This window comes from Ceraceosorus guamensis, assembly GCF_003144195.1.
Source record: "Ceraceosorus guamensis strain MCA 4658 unplaced genomic scaffold IE81scaffold_24, whole genome shotgun sequence".
Classification (NCBI taxonomy): domain Eukaryota; kingdom Fungi; phylum Basidiomycota; class Exobasidiomycetes; order Ceraceosorales; family Ceraceosoraceae; genus Ceraceosorus; species Ceraceosorus guamensis.
In genome coordinates, this window is record NW_020290019.1 from 185,780 (window position 1) to 197,476 (window position 11,697).

General features: G+C 54.8%; 4 protein-coding genes across 4 annotated transcripts; 2 read left to right on the top strand and 2 right to left on the bottom strand.

Annotated features, from left to right (window-relative positions):
* Window positions 1-2,614: 2,614 nt before the first annotated feature.
* On the top strand, window positions 2,615-4,051 carry IE81DRAFT_341050 (hypothetical protein; the record flags this gene model as incomplete). The annotated part of the gene is made up of 6 exons (XM_025515634.1): window positions 2,615-2,722; window positions 2,803-2,914; window positions 3,039-3,128; window positions 3,229-3,451; window positions 3,486-3,580; window positions 3,715-4,051. 6 exons carry the CDS (start codon window positions 2,615-2,617, stop codon window positions 3,825-3,827), a joined length of 741 nt encoding a protein of 246 aa, XP_025370153.1. The 3' UTR covers window positions 3,828-4,051.
* Window positions 4,052-4,422: 371 nt separating this feature from the next.
* On the top strand, window positions 4,423-6,966 carry IE81DRAFT_341051 (DNA glycosylase; the record flags this gene model as incomplete). Its single annotated transcript, XM_025515635.1, has 4 exons — window positions 4,423-5,460; window positions 5,545-6,178; window positions 6,252-6,315; window positions 6,352-6,966. Exons 1-4 carry the CDS (start codon window positions 4,758-4,760, stop codon window positions 6,964-6,966), a joined length of 2,016 nt encoding a protein of 671 aa, XP_025370154.1. The 5' UTR covers window positions 4,423-4,757.
* Window positions 6,630-8,411, bottom strand: IE81DRAFT_108170 (hypothetical protein). The gene has a single exon (XM_025510067.1). It carries the CDS (start codon window positions 8,052-8,054, stop codon window positions 6,993-6,995), a length of 1,062 nt encoding a protein of 353 aa, XP_025370155.1. The 5' UTR covers window positions 8,055-8,411; the 3' UTR covers window positions 6,630-6,992.
* A 491-nt stretch (window positions 8,412-8,902) lies between these two features.
* On the bottom strand, window positions 8,903-11,534 carry IE81DRAFT_322916 (putative iron inhibited ABC transporter 2). Its single transcript, XM_025513778.1, has 3 exons — window positions 11,209-11,534; window positions 9,704-11,123; window positions 8,903-9,627 (listed from the first exon to the last, which is right to left on the bottom strand). Exons 1-3 carry the CDS (start codon window positions 11,244-11,246, stop codon window positions 9,193-9,195), a joined length of 1,893 nt encoding a protein of 630 aa, XP_025370156.1. The 5' UTR covers window positions 11,247-11,534; the 3' UTR covers window positions 8,903-9,192.
* Window positions 11,535-11,697: the final 163 nt, after the last annotated feature.

Consider the following 11,697-nt stretch of genomic DNA (forward strand, 5'->3'; position numbering starts at 1 on the left):
AACAGGTGCTTGCCGACCACCTCGTGCGCAATGTGATGCCAGAGTTCTTGACTGCAAGAGTAGCAAGAGAGCGTCAATACGGTGTTGGCTCCATATCCCACTCATTCACACCGGAGCTCTCACGTAATGGTGGAGTCTGCGTTATAGCTGAACCTCCATGGCAGCTTGGTGGGCTGGTACGCATGATAGCGTTCCGCGCAGATCCGTCCACCTGTACGACTCCTCCGCTTCATGAAATAATCATCTAGCGACCATAGCTTTTGATGAGGCTCGACTTCAGAAGAAGAGCTGCCCCTGCTCGACTTGCCATCACGCGCGTGCGACTTCGCAGTCTTGTGGAGTCCGCTGTCCGAACTGCCCATCGATGAGCCCGAGTCTGCTGTCCCCGGCCGAATCTTCCTGGTTGTCGGAGCGATGAGTCCAGATCTTACGCTACTGCCCTCCGACTGCAGGTCAATCCCCGAAGAGCGGGGCGAGGCGAGTGAGATAGCCAATGAAGGCGATGTTACCGGTGTTGGCGCGGGTCGGGAGGCCGCATTGACCACGCCGGTGGATTTGTGCGTGCTTGCTCCTGGGTTTAAAGGCAAGCTGCGTGAGACCGGCTCAGGCGAGGACGGCCTGCTTGAAGGGGAAACTTCCGCTCGGTCTTTTCCGCGAGGTGGAGGTATCAAGAGGTAGTAGCCGTGCAACTTACGATGCACGTAATGGCTCTCCTGTCTTTGGGTCTTTGTGATCTTGCAAGGCTCCGCACCGGCATGAACACCGGCAAAGAGCTCGGGAGAAAGATACGGCAAGACCTGAGCTGGCTCGACGAGACCGAGACGCACAGCCAGAGGCGCATGCACATCTCTCGGTGTATCGTCTTCGTGTTCGAAGCGTACCGGCCAGCTCTGCGTGATATCCTGCTGAACCGTTGAAGTGCGGCGCCGATGATGAGCAACGGCGGTGTGGCTCAGCCTCGGCATGTCAGGCTTTGGGCTTGCGAAGGGGCTCGGGTCGGTGAGAGGGAGATTCGCAATGGCAGTGGAGGTCTGAGCAACGTTCGCTGCCGCTGTCGTCTCTCCTTGGCCAGGTTGTGAGGGCGACTGCCGGATCGCGTGGTTGGGCGCTGATGCGCGCGGTATGCTCATATCCGAGGGACCCATGTTGACGGACGCAAATGGCCGAAGCAGTTGCACGTCAGGCATCGGAGGGGCCAGGTTAGCCGGGCCAACGCTTTGTTGGGCGCTTATGATTTGTTGACGGGATGGTGAGGTGGTGCACAGAGGCTCAATCGTGTATGGCGAGCTTGCTCAGCGAGCTAGCTGACAATCTGGACTCAACGCGAGACTAGACAGTCTCGCCTCGCCTAAATGAAAGATGTGCTAAGATACCTGTACTGCTGTGCGTAGTCTCATTGCTTGGCCGAATTGACCGAGTCAATTAAGCGCCAACGCAAAGCTCTGTGAGAGACATTGAATGATCTTCGTCGTATGCAGGCGTGCAATGTCGACAGTCCAATCTCTTATTCCTTGAACTGGGCCAAGGCAAAACTTTGCGTCTGCTGTCGAGTCGGTAGACTGGCTACGGTAAACCAGATCGTGGGCAGGTATAGCGCAGAAGGCGCGAACGCTGGATGGCTGCTCAAGATTTCGAGATTTTCTCTCGTCTTGATATTGGTTGCGTTTGCAATTCCGAGCGTGTCCGAGCCATCGATGCTTTGCTAGCGGTCGAGAGACATCCAGCGCGAGATGAAGCACATAGTTGATACGGTGGCTGATGTCTCGTCAGAACGATCTGCAACCGCCTCCCACCTTGCACTGAGCTCTCACGAAGCTTTACGGTTGCGAGCGCTCGTGTATATCATATGTGTAACACGCTGGCCAGCTAGATCCGCCGCGGCTCCCCGATGCAAACGGATACGAGCTTCCTTGCGAGCTGCTGTCCGCCACACGCGTAACCTGCCTTTTCTCGTGCTTCAGGCCGAGACCTGAATATATATAGGTGCGGCGAGCCAGCCTGCTCGACTTGTCTTGCGGTAGAGATCCAGAATGCGATGGTGGCCACAAAGGTACCGCGAGCAGCTTTCCACACAATCGGACCCGCACGACCGTGAGTGCCTCATGAAAGCTCCCGAACCGGCAAGTGCTCACGAATCGAGCTGTGGGATCAGCCGCTGCTGAGGGTGCTTGCTGCATGCGCGTCAATTTGCAAAAAGCCCTCACATACGAGTACCGCGGTATACAATACTCACACATCAGCGAGGCCGACGCGCCCACAGGAACGGCTAAAGTGCTGCTCGTGTTCGCACTCCGCTCGAATCGACCCACCGGCTCCGGACCGGAACCTTTGGCATAGATATACGCAGCAGTGCTCGTCTAGCTGCAGAGCGACGATCCTATTCACGATTCTTGCTTTTGCTGATGAGCATCAGCAGAGGCTCTCTGCAGCATCATGGATACGAATCTTTATACAAGCCGACTCTGGCTGGATCGCAAGCCGCGCAGCAGTCTCAGGACTACTGAACTATTCATGATAGCGGCCTACATGCTGCTGCTATCATATCGTGGACACCTACCTGTCTGCATAAAGAAACATGTCTACTTCAGCACTCAAGACTGCATGCTTGACTCGAATGTCCGCGGCTTGCTATTCTCTTTCTTGCTTTTGCGTCGGGTGTGCGTACGCGGCCAGCACATACGGTACATACCGACCCGTACGCTCGCGCCCGGCGGGTCGAGAGGTACGAGCAAGAAGAGTATCGCTGGGGATGGGGCGAGTAGCCTGTACCGTATACTTGAGCCACCGCGCTTCTCTATTTAGCTAGAGCACCAGGCAAGGCGAGCGAGAAAGCCGCCGAACGTGTGCTGCATGCTGGTCATGAAAACGATTACCTCGCAGCAAGGCGGTATGATCAAGTCAGACAGGAATAAGTGTGAGTGCACTTCGATCGAGCGTGCAGGCATGTGCATGTCTGCTGGGAAGTTTCGTCTGCGTAGGCCCGCTTCGGAAAAGTCGACGATAATATTGGCCTCGAGCACTCGATCCATCGTGACAAGGCAAGTCTTGGCTTCTGCAGGCTGCTGTGCAGTCGAGCAAGTCACCTTGCACCTTTGCGGCTCTAACACCTACACCTCTGGATCACGAGTGTGAGTGTGACTTGAAGGCGCGAAATGTATCGCCGTGACCCCAACTGAGCTGTCCAGCCCGAGTTTCTGCTCCTCCAATCACGACTTGCTCACCTTGCAGTCATCATTACATATGCAGCAGTCGAAGCAGGTGAGACAGTCGAGGGCTGGTTTGCAGCGGCGCAGCGCGAATGCTCAGCAACCATGCACAAACGTACATGCGAAGGTCTTACTCGGTTCCGCAGAGACGACTTGTCCACATCAATCAACTCGGCAATTTGTGATCGATTAGGCCAAGCCTGCACTCTCGAGCTAAAAGTCTCGGAGCAGAGCGCAAGAGATATGTATGTAAGAGCTATATGGGCGACTCGGTCCAAGCCAAGCCCTCGGGGCCATAGAAACGTGGCCAAATGATGCGCTCTGTGCCGCTGCGAGCGTACCTGCAGCAGAAGAGAAAGTTGCGAGCTTAGCGTGTGTGTGCGTGAGTGCTGCAAGACCATGTATCGCCAGCACGGCGAGATGCTCGCTCTTCGCATGTCGGAACTCTGAGGTAGCTGCAGTGCGTGTGAAGCTCTTCATTGCTCGCGTTCAACGAAAGTAACAACAGCCACAGGGAGTCACGAGTCCCAACACCTCGCACACGTAGCCCGTCCTGCTTCATCAGACTCAAACGAGGAAGAGGACGAGGCCGAAAGTAGCAACTATGCTGGGGCCAGATGATCATGACGTCCGTTGTGGACCGGAGTTCGAAGCTGGCATGCTTTTTTAGCAGCAATCACGAATCCTGAATCGACAATGAGCAAGCCGCTGCAAATCAAGAAAAGATCCGCCGAGAAAAGACGGACTTCTTGGGAAGACCATGCAAGAAGTCCGAACGATCGTCACACGCGGACGCGCACACTCAAGACTTCCATGAAGAGTTGACTCCCCGCTCATCGTCGCTGTCATGGGGCGGCCACGGACGAGGTGAAACGTGCAAAGTGCTGCCTATCACAGCTTGGTTGCTTGCTATGCATAAAGGGATCATTGAGGCATCTATAGTCTTGAGTGGAGTCTTTTGCAGTCATTCAAAATTCAAATTGAGTTAGATGGGTGCTTCAGATGCCCTGCAAAGTCAGAAAGAAGCTCTCCGGATTCTGGCGTCGAAGGGACGCTTGGTCGCTTGCCAACCTGCTAATCATCACGCGTATATGTTGTATCTGTGATTTCACGCTTTCATCCGTGATTTGCACTCGTGACTTTCTGACGCGTTGGTCAATTTGACGTTCCTGCATCACGCTGCCATGCAAACGATGAGAATATTCGCGAGGATTGTGATTGATACCTCCACACCCCGAACTACAGCCCGCACCTCCGCCGGTCAGTCCTCGCCGGAAGCTCTCATTGTGCACCATTCGCAACCGTCATCATCCCATCCATCCTCTCTTCCTCACTCGTTTCGTCCCGACTCTTCGCGTACTCGCATTGCCGTACTGGAGCCCTGTATTGCAGCCTGCGTCGGCGCGTGAACATTATCCTCCCTGTGGCCAGACCCTAGCGAGCAACATCCTATTCATTCGCTGCAAAACCAGGCGATGTTACGTAGCCGCGGCGAGGCATGGCTTTGCAGCTCTGCGAAGCACGTTAAATTGTCAAGCACACTCTTTCACCATGTCCAGTACTGTGGGGATCTCGAGAGATGCTACACTCGTCCCAGGTAGCCCACCTATCCCACCTCGACCACCTCCAGGCTACGCATCCCTCCGCGTCTTGCCTTCCGAGATACTCCTGGAGCTCACCATTTCCAACCGGTGCGGACAGGCGTTCAGATGGCGAGCCATTGATGTATGGGAGCCGGTCGATCGAGAGAAGGCAGAATATCCAGCTAGAAATTTATCGTCGGTGGTGACGAAGGATGAGAGCTTGGTAGATGCTGCCGTTGCGAATCGCCCCATCAAGGCGGATCCAGACCAAAATGATACATCATCTGCATGGCCCAACGCACACCATGACGACGTGGGGGTGAAGGCCGAGCATGGGCAGAAGACAGAGTCCACTTCGTCATTTACCAGTGATGTCGAGTGGCAACGGTGGACCGAGTACTCAATGGCGCTATCCGATCGAGTGATCCTGCTGCGCCAAGACGTCTCTAGAGGCTACGTCTACCATCGTACACGGCTTCCCGATGCAATTGAGGCTCAGCTTAGCAGATACGATTACGTCGAGCTATACGAAAGGGGCACAGATGCGTGGCTCAGAGACTATCTCAATATCCGAGTGCCGCTGGATCAAATGTATCAGGAGTGGGCGGACAAGGACAAAGTGTTTGCAAGATTTGCCAAGCGTTTTGCAGGCGTCAGGATGCTTAGACAAGGTGAGTTCGGATGAACATATGGCGCTGCATCCTTGCGTAGGGACGCCATTTTGCTCATTTGACTCTCTTCCCACCTCGCGGCAGATCCCTGGGAATGCTTGTGCGCATTCATATGCTCCAGCAATAACAATATCGCACGGATAGGTCAAATGGTTATGGCACTGAGCCATCGATACTCTCCGCCTCTCCTCACGCTCGAATATCCCCCACCTCCGCCGAACACTGGCACTGATGCTACTTCCACGGGCGTTCAAGCGGGAGCAACGCGAATAACGTACCACCCCTTCCCTGCTGCCGCAGCCCTGACTTCCGAGGATGTGGAAGGCACGTTGAGGAACGAGCTTGCTTTCGGATATCGAGCAAAATATATTTGGCAAACAGCCAGGGTCCTCGCTCAAACGCATGTCGGCGCGGAGCCGGACTGTGGATACGAGTGCAGGCTCGCATTGGAAGGTTCGAATCTTGCTTCTTTCGATGGGACTCCACGGAATTTGTCAAGACCTGCGACTCCGCCTCCTACTCCGCGGAAGAGGAAGCGTACGAAAACGGATGCTAAAGGCTTTGCCAAAGAAGGTGAAGGCAGCGCTTCGACAGAAAGCAATCGCTTGCAAACGACACACTCGCCCACGTCTTTCCTACACTCCTTGAGATCCATGACATACCCTGAAGCCCGTGCGGAGCTGATCAAGTTCCAAGGAGTCGGGCCAAAAGTTGCAGAGTGAGAAGACGTGGAGAGAGCGCTGTGGATCGCTGCGCGGCTGATAGCTTACTTCCGTTTGATGTCATCACAGCTGCATTTTGTTAATGTCGATGGACCAGCCCTCTAGTATTCCCGTCGACCGGCACGTCTATCAGGTACGTCTTTGGTCTGTCGTGCTCGCTTGACTATAGGCTGTCTGTCGAGTCATGAAATTGACTCGTCTTGTCCTACCAACCAAGTTCGCGGCGCGCTGGTACGGCATGCGGGTGAAAGAAGGCAACAAGGGCTACGAAGAGCTCGCCGATCGCTTCAGGCAGCTTTGGGGAGAGTATGCAGGCTGGGCACACTCGGTCATTTTTACTGCGGATTTGCGCTCGTTCCAGAACTACAAAGTCGAGGCTGTGAATGGCGAGAAGGTGAAGCAGGAAGACTTGCGTAGCTCAATGGAGCTGCCGGGGCTCAACATGATCGACGCCAAGCCTTTCATTCCGACACCTCCGGCTGCTCCTCTCGTTGCTGCACAGCCAGAAACTGAGACACTTACACCAATGCTACTCAAGCAAGTTGACACGAGCAGCTATCATCGACCGCGAAGGCCAGTATCGAGGCGCATTCAAACCCTTGAATCTGCTAGCGCTGGCAAAGAACCCACACATAGGCCAACGCCGCACGGAAAGGCCAGCAGTCCATTGCGACCTTCCTCTCAGGCGCAGACAGGTAGCCCTGCTGAGAACGCCCACGGCGATACGACGCCTTCGACAACGATGGCGGATAGAGTCAAGACCACGCGGCGGAAAAGGGCGTAAATGACGATGAGATTTGCACAGCTGGATCAAAAGAAGCTTGGCAAGCGCTTCTTTTCGTAAGGCACGAGCTTGCTCTGCCGGCTAGGCACGTCAGCCATGGAAGTGCCAGCGTTGGAATCTCTTTCTTGTCCATGCTTTGAACTAGCGCTTGGGAGCTCAGCGTACTGCTCTGGCAAGGGTGGATGGCGAGCTTCTTTTGTCACCACGAAGGTGGGCTGGCCAGCGACCTCGGTATGGTACTGCCTGACCTCTCGGAAATGGATGGGAGCGTACTTGTGAAACTTGAGATGAAGGTCCTGGGACGGCCGTTTTTTCAATTCGTTGGGCTCCTTGTTCCACTCCCACGTCTTGTCGCCCGCGTACGTCGAGTGCGACGCTGGCTCTTTATCTCGAACGAGCTCTGGTCTTTCGGTCGTATGGCGCCGAATCTGCTTCGGAGGCCTCATTTCTCCACCGTCTGGTCCTGGAGGCAGCTTATCCATGGGCAGATGTGTGTCTGTGTGGGGAACCTTTGTGATCTCGTGGCTGGTGAGGTGTAGGTTACCGTAGATGTCCTCGGCGAAATTCTGCTTGACGTGCCAATCATGATTGCCAGACTCCAGCCTCACGTCCGTCGGGCCGAGTGAGCCGGTGACGTGTGCGCCGATCTGCGAAGGGTCGACCTTCAGGGATGTGGCTTTCGTTGGGATGACGTAGGGGTGGTTGATGTACTGCGTGCCTTGCCACTCTTTAGGGATAGGTCGAAAGGTGGATGACTTGGACGTCATAGCCAAAGATACGTGGGGCGGATTCTCGTGGAGGTGCTCGATCTCTGCCCACTTGTGAGTGTGCGCAGCTTCTTCCACTTCTGGCATGGCCTTGCAGCAGATCAAGGATCCCAAACCTCTTCTTTTCAAAGCGTAGACTGCATTCCTGGATTCTAGGACGTCTTCATTGCTGATGTGGGCGCGCACCTGGTATTTGAACACGGCTTCACCACCATCCACGAGGCGTTTGCCGGGAAAAGGCTTCAACGCCGAGACTCCAAACCCCATCAGGAGGAAAGTGCAAAGCCACACTGCATCGAGCAGCATGTTGCGCGTCGGCATAGAACTTCTGGCTTGACGAAATCGCTATATGGAGGATCGGAGCAGCGACGATGAGCGCGCGGACTCTGACGGGCGTGAAGAGTGACGCAACTCGAGACTAACCAGAGCAACTCGGTAAGTATCTCGACTGTACAAAGAGCCGCTTCTGAATTTGGTACGCCCTTTTTGAAAAAAAGGCACCAATCAACGCACCGCTACCTGGAATGATGAGGGGATGAGGCTTGTTGGGTGCGTCAGGAATCGTTCGCCCAGCATTTATAAGTCGAGGTCTTGCCACACCGGTCACACACACCAAGCTTCCGAAGCAGCAAGACGCGCGGACCTTGCCCATTAAAACGAAGCATGGGCGGAGGCATCATCGACGCCACCCGAAGCAGATCGAGCACCGAATCGATTCCGCGTCCTTCCGCCGCTTATACTGGTCGAGACGCTGATTGAGTGGCACCGACGTTGCGCTCAATCGACGTGGCTGATGACCTGGAGGGTTTGGACGGGCCCTCTCGGGCGTTCTGTGACGTACGGATTAACGGCTCGCTGGCGTCTGGGTGGCGACGCTGCTCATGCGTTTGTCATCCGTGCTTGCCACCTCGGAGCGGACACTTGCGATTAGCCGAAGCGGCACCGACTCCGCAGTAGCGCACACTATGTAGAGGATTTCAACGTGCCATCATACATTTCGCAAATCACTCCAAACGCCAAGAACAATATTCACTTTGTCCGACGGCCTGGCCGCTCTCGCCACTCCATCATTACTATGCGGCGCATTTGCCGGATCGAGCGACCCCAGCGCCGAAGGAAGCTCGATTGTAAGAAAAGACACACGCAGGCGGTATTCACAGCGAAACATCGTCATGGCAATAGATGCGTCTATCAAATTTCACGGGCATGATTGGTCCGGTCCGAGAGCGTGCTGCCCAGAGGTGCAATGCACGGGTGAGAGACGCTACTGACCATATTTCCCCGCCAATATTATTACAGGTATCGCAGGTAAATTTTGAGGGGCCTGCTGAGGCCAGCTATTGGCGTGCAGCGCGTGAAGGTGGCAGTCGCAGGCTAGAAGACAGGCGGCTGCCAATCGAAGGCCCGGAGATTGATGCACACCCGCAAACGTGTCGCTTTGATGCAGTCCATCGACGGCTCATGCCTTGCCCTTGGCAGTGAGCTTGGCTTTCTCGATAGCCGCCGCACTGTTCTTCATCAGCTGCTTCTTGTAGGTTCCAATGTCGATATCTCGGGAGCTGAGGTTGATAATCTTTCCATCCTTCACCTCCCAAATTTCGTTTGCAATCTTGGACAGCAATCTGAAATCGTGCGAGACGACGACCACACCGCCTTCGAATTCGACGATAGCTTGGGCCAGCGCATCAATCGAAGACATGTCCAAATGGTTCGTGGGCTCGTCCAACAACAAGATGTGCGGGTTCTCCATTGCCAATTGAGCAAAGACGACTCTGTTCCTCAATCCGTCGGACAGAGTTTTGATGGCGCTAGTTTGGTGGGCGCCCGTAAGGCCGAACCGACCGATTTGCTGGCGCCAGAATTGCACTCCCTTCTCTGGCATCTGCTCCTTGTACTACAAAGGAAACAGAGAAGCGCAGGGCGAGTCAGCAAAGACGCTTCAGAGACTTGTACTCGGCCTCCTTGCTCACCTTGGACTCGATGTACTCAAGCGGTGACTTGTCGTACGGCAGCTGATCGGCAGAGTGTTGACTGTACTTGGCAAGCTTGAGGCCGGCATGCCTCTGTACTGAGCCTTCCACTGCCATAAGGGCTCCGGTGATCAGGTTCAGCAGGGTGGATTTACCGGTACCATTTTGTCCCACAATGCAGACACGGCTGTCCATATCGATACCGAAAGACAAGTCCTTGTACAGGTAGTCCTCCTTTTTGCCGCTGTAGCTGAAAGCCACCTCATTGAATGCAATGATAGGAGGGGGCAGCTTGCGCACATCCTCAAAGTTGAAACGCAAAGGTCGAGGTGTAGTGACGGGTTGGATCAAGCCGGCAGCTTCCATCTTGTCGATGATCTTTTGCTTCGACTTGGCTTGTTTGACCAAGTTTGCGTAAGTACCGGCACTCGCAATGAACTTCTTGATATGAGCAATCTCTTCCTGCTGCTTGGCGTACGCCTTCATTTGGTTCGTCTCGTTTTCTGCCTTGGTACGCACATAGGTGGTGTAGTTACCGCCGTAGTAGACCAGCGTTTTGTGGTGGGTCAGATCCATGATGTTGGTGCAGATGGAGTCCATGAAGTCAGCAGAGTGGGATGTCAAGACAAGGATATGGTTGTAGGTAGACAAGTAGGCTTCGAGCCAGACGACTGCTTCAAGATCCAAATGGTTCGTAGGTTCATCCAGGAGCAAGAGGTGGGGCTTGATGAAAAGAGCACGAGCAAGGGCGACACGCATACGCCAACCACCAGAAAGATCCTTGGTCGGCTTGTTCATCATCGTCTTGCTGAAACCGAGACCATGCAGAATGGCGCCTGCCTTGGCCTCAAACGTGCTTGGGTCAAGCTCCTCCAGTTCTTCGTATTTGAGCTCGAGTCCAACCTCGTCTACAGCATCCGCGGTGGACATGTCCTCGATCTCCTTTTCGAGACGGGCGACCTTCTCCTGAGCGCTCTTGATGCAGTACTCCAATCCGTTCTCCTCCGACGGCTCGACCTCACCGCGCACCAAGTGGATGTCGACGTGCCCAGGAATCTCGACGTCTCTGTTGGCCAGAGCTTCCAAAAAAGTAGTCTTTCCTGATCCGTTCTCTCCCAGCAACCCATATCTTTGTCCGTAATTGAGTGCTACGCTGGCACCATCGACGAGAAGACGACCATGAAAGCTCATGGTGAAGCTGTCGATGTGAATGTCTCGGCCTTGAGGATCGCTAGTGAGCACACCTGACGCATTGCGGTCAGTGGCCAGAGCGAGCTTCTTCATGTCAATCTCTTCCACCTCATCGCCATTCACGCTGGTGGGTGCGGTGGAGGCGCCGGTCTTGGCAGACGTTGAAGTGGCAGTGGAAGCGGTCTCACCCTTGGCCTCCGCCTTGGCCTGAGCCTTGGCCGCCTTCTCGCTGTGGGGCCATATGAATAGATCGACGTCAGTGTGCCCAGCCAGCCAAAGAAGCGAATTGGCTCGGACCAAGCGCATCTACTTACGCTTGGCGTTTGGCCTTGGACGCAGATACTGGAGGCATATTGTCAGCAGGTCGTAAATAGCGTCGTGGTGTGTAGAGGATGGACGATCAGGCCTTGGTCTTGAAGGAGACCAGCTTGTATGCGTGACTTCTCAAAGCGAGAAGCAGTGCCGCTAGTCGGTTTGGATGGTGCCCAGCGGATAAGGGCTACCGATTTTGAGATCGTTGGTGAAGGCAAGACAGATTTTGATTCTCAAGAAGAAACCTCGGCAAAGAGGACTGACCGTTCGATTGTTTGCCTGCTCGAGCCACAACAAACGTTGGTTGGACGAAAGACGCGCGACTGATGATGAGCCACTTACATTTCAATCGTTTGACCTCCTGCAAGAAACTTTTGACGCGCAGAGCGGCGGCGCTTATTGCATATGCTGCGCACGCTAAGCCCGTGCGTCTGGCGTTTGGCGAGGAGCTGCCGCGTGCTGCTTTTGATATACGCGGCAGTCATGAGTGC